A 13888-nucleotide genomic window follows, 5' to 3' on the forward strand; every position below is an offset into this window, starting at 1 on the left:
CCAGAATCACTCCTGTGAAACTGCACTTGTATCTTTGATTGATAAATGGCTGAAAGCATTAGATCAAGGAGAAATGGTAGGCACTATTATGGTTGATGTACGTAAAGCTTTTGATCTTGTAGGCCATGAAATTTTGCTTGAAAAACTAAAAATCTATCAATGCAGTGAAAACTCCCTAAACTGGTTTACTTCTTACTTAACCGATGGAGAGCAAAAAGTATCTTTAAATGGTCAACTTTCTAAAAGGAAAAATATTAATTGTGGAGTACCACAGGGCTCTATCCTTGGACCTCTGTTATTCATTTTATTTATCAACGATTTATCTCTTAAGACTGGAACTTCAATTTCTTCCACTGACCTCTTTGCAGATGATACTACACTTTCTGCGATGGGTAAAACCGAAATAGTACTTGAAAATAACTTACAAGATGCTCTCAACAGACTTCAAGCATGGTGCAAGGAAAACAGTATGATCATAATAAATACAGAAAAAACAAAAGCCCTACTAGTTACAACACAACAAAAAAAAGCAAGGCTTGATAGTGACAAACTCCAGGTTCTTTTTGACAACATGAGCTTTAATATGACCTGTCTAGACAGAATTCTTGGTGTATTCATACATAACAATTTTACTTAGTCTATTCACATTAAACATATTTCAAAAGAGGTTAATTTTTATCTTTGGCTACTGAGGAAAATCAAAACATACATTCCTCTTCAGTACAGGGTCATCTTTTATAAATGTTACATTCAGCCGTATCTGGACTAATGTAATGTAATTTGGGTTAATACCTCTAATTCAAACATAACACTTTTAAGACTCCAAAAGAGGGCTTGCCATTTAATTCTAGATCAATGTATAGACAATTTTCAGGATGCAATGAATAATATAAAGGTATTAACAATACATGAAAGAATATTTCTTAGAAAGGCCAAATTGGTGTATAAAGTATCCAGAAAAGCCATTCCTGTCTATCTAAGAGATGCTGATGTACTCCAAATTTAAGGTCCATAAGAAGTAAAAATTACATTATACCAAGGCCAAAGAAGGAATTGTTTAAAAAAAAGTTTTCAATATACTGGTCCACTGGTATGGAACAACATTCCCAGTGACATAAGGCAGGCTCCTAGCATTTCTTCTTTTCATAATCAATGTCTTAAATGGATGAAATCTGTAGAAAATTGAACAGTTCTAGTACAATAAACACCGCCTGCTTTTCTGAAATTTTGCATCATTTTCATAGTTGAACTTTTCAATGCAGGATGATATTTTATGTTTTTATATATATGTTTATGTTTTCACAGATTCCTGTGCATGTGTTCCAGGCTTGATACTCTGTATTTTAAAATTACTTAATTTATTTAGTGTCAAGCCAGATTATTCACATCATGTTGCGTATACTGTATACTGGTATATTGTACATAACAGAGAGAAGGCCTCAAGGTAGATTAGTTCTGTAACTAACTGAGTTACCTTCTCTAAATAAAGTCTTTATTATTGTTATTATTATTATTCTGTGACTTAAAATCAGGGTAAAAGACTCATCTAAATATGCAAGTTGTCCATAAGTAATAGAAATAAAGGTGGTATCAGATTCAAAATGCAAATCTGTAGCACCAAGACTCACACTATACACCAAAAATTGATTTAAACATCCAATAATAGCCAACCACACCCTCCAAAACTGTGTTGCTTTCTACCAATCACTTGGATAATTTATTATAATGTTTATGGTACCTGTAGAATTCAGGTTACTGTGCACAAAAATAAATGAATGGTCAGTGAATGGTCAGATGTCATAAACTGATGTGCTGTTTTACTGCAGGCATATGAAAATCTGATATTCAAGAGATACAGCAATTCATGCATAAACATGAGGCCCAAGTGGGATCACTCACTTTACATTGCCTTACAGCCAACTGTTGTAGCAATATTTCAAGTTTTCTCCAAGTTTTCTACCTTCATTTGTATCTGATACCACATTCACATTATTTGTGAAATACTGAAAGACTCCACTGGCAGGATACTTTAGGGTCTATTTCTGTTCAGCAGTTTTATTCCCAGAAAGCTGTGTAAATGTTTTTCTACTTTTTGTAACTGCGGCCATATTTAATGGTGGAACACTATTTTTTGTATAAATCTGAAAGTCATTCAAGCTAGTAAACCTTCTGTAAAATTGGATCTCTTCACCGTTTATTTGAAAGAAGTTATTAAAAGTTCTATTTTTTAGTAATGGCAGCCATAATCTGATGCCAGATTATCATTACTGTATATGTATCAACTTGAAAGCCCTTATTACTAGAATGGGTTTTGTAAAATCTGGTCAAATTATGTTCATTAGTTTTTGAGAAGTCATTTTAAGCATTTAAAGGCAACCATATTTGATGGTGAATTGGCATGATTTGCAACATGTTTCAACATTTCTAACAGTTTATCATCAATTTAACTGCAGTCAACTTTGATATTAAACCGATCTTAAAGTCTACAATATTCATACAGTCTAGGCAGCCTTGGAAATATTACATCTTTTTCATTTAGGTTTCTCATATATCCTTACAATTTCTGGTCTCAGGCACTGTACCTAAAATTCAAGTTATCAGTTACAGCCCAAAAGTGACTACATGCAATTTTAACATTTTTTTTCACAAGTCCTTGAAATTTAATTCATTGAATTTAAAAACAACTGACACTGTACAGGATATGACCTGAATTCATCCCCCCCACCAATTGCTCTGAAAACAGTAAGAAAACAAAAGATCAGCTACAAGAAACCTTATCCTGTTTATAATGGACAAACACATGATCTGCTAGTATCATACATACAATAAAAATTAAAATACATTAACTGTACACAGTAAACAAGCCACGTTTTTTTTTCTTCTGGAAAAAGGTATAAGGTCTAAAAAGAGGTACTGGGGAGGCCCCAGAAAGGAGGTACTAGAAGATGAAGATATTAAGAGCATTTCCCTTTATATCTAGATAGCTATAACACTGATACTGACATTCAGCACAGATAGAGTAATAACAGACATGAAAGAAGGAAGTGGTATCCAGTTATATTACAACTGGTCACATGATTATATCCTTTATGGTCTTGTATACTGTGATATCTTGTAATCGATTGTCTTATGCAGTGTCAATTACAAAAGCAAAAACTGCAGTACTGAAAGTGACATCATGTTACAGCTGGTAAGCTCATGAAGATTTTTGTACATTATGAATAAAGTCACCATAATGTCAGTGCATGGTAAACTTGGCATGCAATGTACATGTAATTAACTAAATATTTCTGTAACCCCCCACCAAAAAAAACATTCTTTCTGTGATGAACCTGTTGCTTATCAACCATGCACATGTAAATGTGATGAGACTGATATAACTGTATCAGTCATAAAATCAGTGTCAAACAGTCCAAAGTCCAAGTTCATAGGTACCATACAGTTTTATATTAAAGTATATTATCGATTTGAAGAAAAATAAATGGAGTGTCATTTGGTCAACCTGAACTTGGGATACTCATGCTTGGACCTTTAATATATACACTGAATTAGCCTGCTCTAAATACATTTGTTGAATGAGGCTGTCAAACTTTCATGAACTAAAATTCAAATATAGTCACTGAAGATTTCAATAAACTGGAACCATCAGTCCAACTATTTTCCTTCTTCAGAGCAATTTGGTTAACTTAAACCACCTCTACAAATTCACAGAATCACAGTTCAGTCCAAATCAATTTTTACCTATAAAGCTTTTTAAGTTTATAGGATGTATGTATGAAAAGATTATAGCTAATAATACTAAGGGTAGCAAGAATTGATGATTGTTATATTACAAAGAATGCATGAATGTAGTATAATTTATGGCACATCATGGCAAAAGTGACTATGTAGTGAAAACAAAAGGTGATTTTTTTTATCAAAATGTAAAAACGAAAAGCACATTAAATCTTGATTGTTAAGCCCTTTCAAAAAGTGTAAACTTAAGTACTATGAGATAAAATATGAAACAACGCTGATAAAATTCTGTAAAATGTATATAAAATAACAGATCAAGTAAAAATCATGAGAAGCTTATCTAGCATGTTACATCATCCTTTCACAGTGTGCAGTATTGTCTAATGAATTATCATTTTGAATCTGATCCAGAGTGGCTGATCACACAGATTCAATGTGGACAAGTGTAATTATGGCTTAAATTTCTCAAAACCAATGAAATGTTCCAATTCTCTAATGGACTTTAATGATGTTTAAATTTCCTACTTGATAAAATATGTGAAACTTTCCTCAGATTTGAATTAGTGAGCTTAATTTATTACTGTCCTTCACAATTCCAATGTATTTGGCCACCCAGAACAGTAACACTGCATTAATTAGTACCAGACATGTAAATAATGACAGCAGTCACATGATCATGACAGAGATGACTTTTTGGCTGGTTTAGCGGTAAGATAATATAAAGCTTTAATTGTTCATATACCACCAATGGATTCCTCTCTTAATGTGACATTCATATTTTCTGGTCAACTAGTGTCAATACCCTGGGGCAGATCCAAAACTATCAGGGCAGCAAGGCAAAACTAGTCCTACTGTGTAAGACATTGCACATGTTGGTTTTGTTTTAGTGCTATAAATATCAGCGTCAAGGTCTTAAAGTTACATGTAGGACTAGGTAAAAACAAGTGATGGTTCTGGAGAAGGGGCGAAGACCCATGAAGCTTCTTTATTTTAAGCGTGTCCAGAGCATAATTTCAGCTATCTATTTGTACAGAAAACTCACTCTGGGAAATTGTACAAATGTTGTGAAGCTTTTCCCCTGACCTTGACCATGTGCAGACGTGACCTCATTCCTTAAATGACGCTGACCTGAAAATTGAGTTACAGAAAAATTTCCAAGATTATAATATTTAACAATGCTAACATGACATTATAACATTACAAATGTGAAAACATAATAGAAATAACAAGGACTAAATTCTTACAGACGATGTATGCCTGCCTTGCGAACTGCTGACGACACCGCTTTCACCGCTGTTTGGATCGAATTGATAAGAGCTGTGAAGTCACCGGTCGCTTTAGGATGTTTTCTTTGCTCTTCAAGGACATATCTGGTCAATGTGATCGGCTCGGTGTCTATAGGAGAGCTTCCAACGTCTGCCATCGTGCTACGATGTTGATTTGTTATCAATGCAATATGTACTATATCCAAAACGGAACACAAGTTATTCCCTCACCCAGTTCCTGACCTTAGTCTGTTACTGAGCCGAGGTGATATTAACAATTTATTTTATTGGTCTGATTTGCATAACATTGTTAAACTAAAACTGATTGGATGAATCAAAACACACCTTCTGACCTTAACCTTGAACCAAATTTGTCCTCGATATTAATCACCTTGTTTACTAATTGTAAAGTAGTTCATACATTATACAGATTTAATAATAAAAAGCTAAAGCCTTAGAAAATACCTTTAAATGCCCAAAATTAATAAGCAGCATGATTTTACAAACGAACGCTTAAACAACAAACCCCAAAATATAGAGGAAGATTATCTTTTGAACATGTCCTAGCTGTTACATATTGGTGTGGTTTGTAAACATATTTAAAATAGTAGCTGTCGACCCTGGCGTGGACTAGAAAGTGGACAAAAAATCCCCGTACCCAAAACACATTATCTAAATATTATATTTGTTACGAATACCGATAAATATGTAATATTTAAGAAAGTGTGTATATATATATATATATATATATATATATATATATATATATATATATATATATATATATATATATATATATATATATATATATATATATATTATATTTATAGTTTTCTTATTTTACCTGAAATAATGCGTTTTGCGGTGACCAAAATGTGTAATCCAAACAAGACAAAGTACTGCTGTACCTGAAACATTTTTTGCAATGGATGCACAAGTGTAGTGCATCCAGGTGTTGCATTTGTCGCAACAAAACATATTTTATATAAATCTGGCATTGAACATTTTCCTTGGCAATCTGTTTCAATGACAAATATTGTAAATTTCTTATCCAGGGTTATCTATTGAATTTTTTTTATGTAAGTTTCGGGAATGGAGTGTTCTGATGTTTTTATTATTCAATACGCTTGAGAAGTTGATGTCTCAAGGAAATTTTCATAAAAACTGCAAATTTATATCGCTAGCATATCCATTATATCAAAATTATGTTATGTGTGCTATGGCACAGTCCACAGTCAACACCACTGGACGGTTGTTGGATGTACAAAATATTAATGTCTATAAAGCTATCCGCATTGAAGTAAATGCGTGATAACTGGATCTATGTAGAAGAACTTCAAATTCTACTTGTAGTTTTACTGTCCAAAATGTAAATATTGTTGTTTATGTCTTTTACTGAAGTGACCCAATGGTTATGACCTCTAGCTTAGATCTGTACACTAAGTGACCGCATGTTTAAAGTGCAGCTATTATTCCCATTTGTTGTTCACTAGAGTTAGTAAGTATCCGTTATACTGAAAACCTTCGAAATTTCGAAAGTGATCAAGTAAAATGTCACTTTTATGTTTGAAAATCAGCGTACAATTTTGGAAACTAATCCAGGTTCTTTTGCTGGCTTTCAAACTTGGTGATAGTGAGTTTGGAAAACGTCGTAAAGGATAACATTTTGAAGATTTTGTAAATGAATTATTTTGAGCGGTGTTGATGCAACGGAAAATATCTGTACAGAAACTGGAGATTTCTGGAAACAGGCTGAGGAAAAACTTTCAGGAGATTCTGGAAAACTGCACTGAGGTGTAGAGATGCAGCTGGATTGCTTAATTGGTGACACCTGGTGCTGGTATTACAGAAATGTCATTTTTGTCATACGGTAAGGTTTTTTTTTTTTTGCCGTCATTTTTGGTTTGTTAGGATGTATCCTAGTGTCCTTCGGAAGTTGAGTTAAATTTTAAAACCGTGTCTCTGTTAGCCTATCGATGTCAATATTCATCGTAGCTATCTGGATATGGTAACATGCGCCAAGAGATGGCCACAAGCAGATTTCCTTTGGATATAATTGAACGGCATACTTGTCACCCACAGAATATTCCATCATGAAGGACCAAGCTTCAGGAACAAGTAATTTATTTTTCTTTCGGACTGCTGCAATTATGAGAGCACGTTATGTGCAGTAGTGGGTTGATTCTGGTTGTATCACGGATGTTTTTGTTGGAGTCTCAGTGTCATGGTTGATTTGTTTTTCGTCGTGCTTGTTCCGATTTAACATCTTCGTTGTATTTTGATCAATGATGTTTTTGAGTTCGCATACATTCTGTGTTACTGCACATCCTCTCTGTCAATGGCTGCAGACGAGTGACGTAATTTTAGCCGGTAATTTCCATTACCACAAATCGGCGTACAAATTCGTGAACGTAGTAGTTTTGCAGGTAGTTGAAAGTCAGAACAACGCTTTCTACGGGTACTTCCTTCAAGTCAGTAAGGTTCATTATTACTGTTTATACCTTCACATGTTATTTGTAACACCCGAGTATGGGTCCTAAACTTCAGCGTCTTCTGGTACCCAACGCTTGCATGCTGTATTAGGTCGTCCGTGAGATTGGTTTAAAAATAATCGATGAAAGGCGCACTCCAATCAACTGAAAGTATGTTGTACAGATCTGTGAAATCACCGATTGAAGATGGATCTAGAAGTTCCTTGAGCTTACATGAATGTACGGGTTGTCTTCCGTTTTAGCGCCAAGGTCTTTAAGCCAGTATTTAATGTATTTGTATACGAGTCCAACAGTGCAAACATTTAGCTGGAGGTAGGCTTTTTTGATGGTTTGTTCGCGGTCTTTGACATGAACATAATTGGTTTTATTTAAGGTTGGAACTAATCTTGCCATAAGTTTCCAAAACTTGTCGCGAAGCATGTCACTATAGCAGTCATGAATAAGGAATCCGTTAGAGATCGTTACACCACCACATCGGAAAAGAACGTGCTTAAAAAACGAGTACAAAGACACAAAAGTCACCTAGGTTACACGTTGTATCATAGGACAGTAGTACGGGTTCATCGGATTTCACGCTTAAAACTTTGTTTAGTTCGGACAGAATGTCTAGATGGGCTTTGATACAACTCATATAAGGGTAAATAGTGATGTCGTGAATTACACTTTGGATGTGATATGCCAGTTGTAAGGTACTATAAATTTCGGCGTGTGAAAGCTGTTTTTTGTTTGTTTGTTTGTTATAAAGATGTCTGTTTTTTATTTGTTGACCATTTCTTGATTACGTCACATTTTGGTACACACCTGGTACACCGTTGCTTGTCATCTGCTTGTAAACGTTACTCGGATGTTGCGTTGATGACTTTTCTTTGTTCGCTTGTAGAACTGAAGGCATTGTTCTTCTGCATTCAGTCGGGTTTCCATTGTGTCGTTGCCATGTGGTATATAATGACTAATCTCCGGTGTAATGAACTAATGTTAAACCGACGTCTTTGTTCATGTAAGCCATTAGTTGAAAATTATCGATACCTTTGAAGTCACCATTATGCATGCTTTTGTGGCATCGAGCAAGTAACGATGGATTCTCCTTTGGAATAACATCGCCACATTTACTGACTCGCATATATCCATTAAAAGTCCAGTCTTTCGCTCTTAATTTATCATCGTTAGAGTGTAGAAGGATCACTTTTCCGCTTTTGGGTCTATATGGAGGAATGGTTGAGATCTTATCTTGGCCTGGGTCAGTTAATATTGAAGTAACCAGTTTATGGCCTAACATTTTGCAGATGTCACATAAACAACTGTGTTGTCAATATCACCACCACCACCGACTTGTTTAATAGGTTTACGTACAGACTGTTGATCTTCTGTTACTGGAGTTGATACTGGTCTAATCTGTGTAACTGCATTACGGTATATACTCCGACATTAACTGATACAGGCTGATTGGTACTGAGAGGTAGAAAGGACGTTGCGTCAAATGTAGGTACGGACTGCTGTACTTCTAGTACTGGAGTTGATTTTGGTCTAATTTGTGTACCTGAATTACGGTACAATACTCCAATTGATTGGTACAAGTTGTAGTTGATTGTCTTTTGAAAACGTACTATGGGTCTACTAATTGCGGTTGACGAGGCAATTAACATTTTCAAAAAGCAGATAATTCTGTCGACAACAGCTGATGTGCACTTGAAACTATGACGTAGTCCACCCCTGCTGTAGATGCACATTGCTGAAGAAATAATCTTGGATGATGAAATGGGTTCTGCTGCATTGCTCTGTAACAATCTTATTTCTGTCGTTGATAACTTCTGCTTTGTCATTTACTGTCTGAATAAAGGTGCTCGCTCCTGTATTGAATGTTGACTGAGCCCTTCGAGAAAAACCAGACATCATGATGACAGCTGTAAAAGAAAAGGATGATTTAGCTAATTGCATTATTTGCTTTGAAACATACATATATGAGATCGTCAATCATAATCTTAAAAGTAACATTTCTTTCTGATAAAGAAATTTAATGGAAAAAATTACAGCATTTTTTTCATGATTCTTCTTTATGTAATTCGCAATAAAACAGTAAAATATTTTGGTCACAGTTCCACGAATTTCTAAGTCCGTCATTTTTATGGTGCGTTTGTGATCAGTAATAAAAACTAAACAATTCTTCCACTAACTTAAATTAATATCAATCAGTTTAAGTCTAAATGACTGAAAGCAATTTATTATTTAATATCATGCATTGTAATGTTTCAGTCTTGTATGCAAAATTTTGACGGTGGTATCGAACTGATCAAATTAGGTTAAACAATACGGATATTATCTAAAGCAGTTTCCAGCCAAATGGAAACTGCATTATTCCCTACGGCAATTTGTTAGTTAGATCGATCTTTTCAATATCGAGCGATCCCGGGGTCCTCAGAAGTAAGGCAGCGCCTGATTCACAGCGCCGCTGTCACTCAGTCCCAATTCATCGGCGGCCCCACTCTTGAAAAGGCCTCTCCTGAGGGATCCAAACCGCGACCGGCTTGCTGCTTCCCAGCCTTGTAGGTAATGGCTAGTATATTTAAGTGTAAGGTCACCCTTTTACACAGCAGTACTCTCCACTATTATTCAATAGTGGAGACCGTTGTCATGCAGATATTATCGGTCATCTTTCTTTGTTCTTCCGCAATTCTGCGGGTCATAGTGCCCGCTCGTGCCGCATGATATTTCATGGACCTAATGCAACATTGACAAAGTACCAGTCTGAGGCTGCAAAGAAAAGGACCCCTAAATGGCGCCGTAGGAAACCAGATTCCATCCATCCCAAAGAAGTAGCTTTCCAGTGAAGTAATTTGGCAATACTCATTGCTATCTCCGGCAAACAGCTTAGTCCATGTATGGCTGGTGGCTCATCATTATCATCGTTCTTCGTGCTAAATTCATAGCAGCCACGTGGACGACTCAGAAGTAGAGCTGTACGATGTTCACCGGCCGACGTCTTTTTGGGAATGAATGAACGATGATGGTCCGAGAGTAGCCAGACTTTCAATCAGTCATTAATATATTTTTTTCGAGGGGGAAGGAATGCTGCCACTTCCCCCAACGCATTAATGAACTCACTGAGTGCTGATTGATTAGCCAACAGGTCGTGGGACAATAAGTCCCTTTCGACCTGTATTTAAGGCTATCTCGAGTGGGATTGGACCCAACACGCACTCAAGATAAATAAATATCTGTGTTTGAAGGTATAATTGCAGGATATGACGTCTCACAGGATTGGGCACTGGTCGTATGAAGTCACCCCGGTTCCGTACGTACACGCTCATCGGGGCACCTGATTATAGACGAGTGGAAATCGGCCCACACACTCGTCCTTTAATATCCAAGCAGGCAGATGGGAGAGGGACTCGGAGGAGAAGTCCAAACGTCGCCGGAACGTACATGAAACGCCAAAATTAATATTACCAAATTCAACCCAGTTACTTATATAATGGGTAATCCCTATTACCAATTCCGTGTTAGCTACAATCGCAATTAGAGTCTCGGATTTAAGTTTTAAATTTTCCTATCATAGTATTATCAAGTCGAGATTTCAAGCCAAGTTGAAATATCTTAATACAAGGCAATGATTGGATAGCCCTGAAAAGGGCCGAGGTTAATCCTCCTCAGGAAATAGCAGACCCTTCAGATGTTTGGGTGGTGAAAACTCCCATCTGTTATTGTTTTTGTGTCGCAATGATTTTCGGAAAAATGACATCTCCAACTGCCATGTCTTCAAATTCAGGTGCTACTTTGAATTTTGGGGTATCCATGATGTGTACCTTAATCAGTTCAATGGCAATCAATATCACAAGTGGCAATGGAGTCAGAAGGAAATGATCATTTGTTCGGGTGAGGGAGGCTGATGCTTGCAAGAAAGGTAATTCTCTTGGTTGAATGAATTTTCCCTTATGTTCTATCTTTTGGTATTTGTCTACCACTATTTGTAGAGTTTTGATGCACTAATTTCGTCATCAATCATGTAGCCTATTCCAATTCGTTCTGTCTGGTCAAATATGTAGTTGATCACATCTGCATTTTGTTTGGCTGTAGGTCGGTTTTTCCGTCTTTGTTGTTGTTGTTGATGGTGCGGCTGATGCTGTTGCGATTGTTTTTGTTTGGCCTGTTCTGGGAAATATAGAGAAGTAGGTAGTTTTCCTTGGGTTTTCTTTATCTTTTGCTGCCCTCTTGTTGTAAGTGTAGTTCCAGTGGCTACAGCGGCTTCAGTAGTTGTTTTGGGTGTTGCCGGTTTACATGGTATAGGTATCTTGTTATTTTGTGGTGCCACATTTACGACTGGTGTTGTTGTTGTTGTTAAGTTCGTAAGTGGCTGTATCATTGGTACTCTCGAGTCGACTATGTGTTTCTCATGTAAATTTTCCTTGCCATGGCGATGATTTGGTTCATCTCAGTCGATGTTGATGATGGTTTTGTTGTTTAAATAGGTAAGTTTAAAGCTGGAATGAATGAAGACAACGTCCTTGATTCTTTGTGAATGTATTTCGATATTTCGTTCTTGTTGTCTATGGTGTTTCCTTTGATTCGGTTAGCATCAATTGCCTTTGCCCCCTTAGCTGCTTCTGATGTTTTATTTTTAACCTCCTTGTCCCTTTGGGGTGCCTCTGCTTGGTGAGTATTACTTACAGAGGCAGTTGATGTTATTGTTATTACTGGCAAATTGAGACGGGCCTCCATAATTGTTTTCTCATTGGTATACTGCATTTCTGCTGTTGCAATTTTAGTAGGGGAACTAGTGGTGCAGACGTTACTAGTATATTTGTTCTGCGTATGCCTCGGTCGCTCCAACTGTTGTGTATTTAGTGGTCTTCTGTACGTTGGTCGTCTCTGTAATCCACTTCTCCAGTTATTGTTGTTTGAACTTTCGTTCCAGATTAACAGGAGTGTCGTCCTTCTTGCTTGGGCTCGAAGGCTATTCAGTCCAAGTCCTCGTATTGCACTGAAAGCTTGTTCTGGGATGAATATTCCCATATCTAACGTCTCTTACTAAATGATGTGCTGCTAGCTGCTCTCTTGGTTGATACTAGTAGCCAGACTGACGAGCATTCCCTTTATATTTGTCAAGCACGGACGTGAAGGAAAACATCCCCTGATACCAAAACGTACAAGACCCATATCACTAACCCCCAAAACATGGAACGCACGAACCTAAAAGAAAAACTCACACTTTTAACATTCAAACACTAATTTCAAACACAAACTTATATAGACTACGTTTTGATAAGCCACACTTATAGACACACTTCTATTTATTTTGGACATAAAACAAAGAAACGAAGTGCTGATAGACACACTTCTAATTTTTTTTAACCTACTAACATACAATTGGCAATTGAACTGGTAGCTCTTGGAGTAGCCCTGAAAAGGGCTATTTTTTGTGAACGGGAAGTTATGGCAGTCGTTTATCGTCTAAGATTGCATCCCTGTCTGGCGACAGGCTTTCCCACAGGATAAGGCCTGCTTCTTCGGAAAGAGAAGGAGAACTCTTTCGTGTCTACACGACAGTCCACAAATCCTCTGTCTGATTCCTGCTGTTGTTGCTGCTTTTCTCTCTGCCTTTGAAGTCTGTACATCTCCGTCCACTCTTCTTGCCCTTTCTTGATTTCCTCTCTGAAGACCTCTCTTATTAGGTCTTCGACCACTTTCAACATTCGAACATTCTCTATCTCTTCAGGCTTTAGTATCAGGCTTTGTCTGACTCGGTACAAATGCACGTAGGTTTCGTTTAGTTTAGCTAAATCAGAAAGCATCTTCATAGGATGATGTGTCGATAATGGATGGTCAGACTGCTTACTTACTTACTTAGTTGGATTAAAGTCGCTTTCGTCCTGCCGGACACGTGCGACTGTTTTATGCACGCACCGCGTGCTATTTAATTGCTCCTGGGGAAAGGAAGGAGAGCCACATCCCCCAGGATTTTATGTGTTCACAGAACACTTATTAATTGAGCCTTCAGGATGTAGGACTAATTAGAGTCCTTAACAACCTGACTGAATGGCTATTACATGAGAGGGAATAGACCCACACACACTCATGCTATCAAGAGATTTGGTTGCGACTGAACGCACCAGGTGTCAAGCCAAGCAGTATGTAACGTCCGCTACGATTGGTAGGCAGCGATGACGTCACATTAGGACACCTGGTTTTGCGACGGGTGAAAATAGTCCCACATTCCGTCACTAGTACGAAGTCCGAGCTAGGTAAAGGAGGAATATGTGCTCGGCAAGCCAGCCATGGACGTTATGTACCCCCAAAACGCCAGCCCGTACTTATTTCAAATCGAGTCCAGATGTATAATGGACAAAGCAATACCAATAATGTGTAAACCACCTGTGCAATCATTCAAATCAATTAAATCAA

The 13888-nt window shown here is 37.0% G+C and overlaps 1 protein-coding gene across 1 annotated transcript in view; it reads right to left on the bottom strand.

The window, feature by feature from the left end:
• Positions 1–5259, bottom strand: part of LOC149801976 (fructose-1,6-bisphosphatase isozyme 2-like) — a 37486-nt gene extending 32227 nt beyond the window's left edge. Inside the window, exon 1 of the mRNA XM_089956372.1 lies at positions 4980–5259. Coding sequence (XP_089812498.1) covers positions 4980–5158 — 179 coding nt within the window. The 5' untranslated portion in view covers positions 5159–5259. The remainder of the gene's footprint in view (positions 1–4979) is intronic.
• Positions 5260–13888: the final 8629 nt, after the last annotated feature.

Source organism: Sinohyriopsis cumingii, chromosome 4 (genome assembly GCF_028554795.1).
Source record: "Sinohyriopsis cumingii isolate HCF-2022 chromosome 4, ASM2855479v2, whole genome shotgun sequence".
In the NCBI taxonomy this organism is placed as follows: Eukaryota; Metazoa; Mollusca; class Bivalvia; order Unionida; family Unionidae; genus Sinohyriopsis; species Sinohyriopsis cumingii.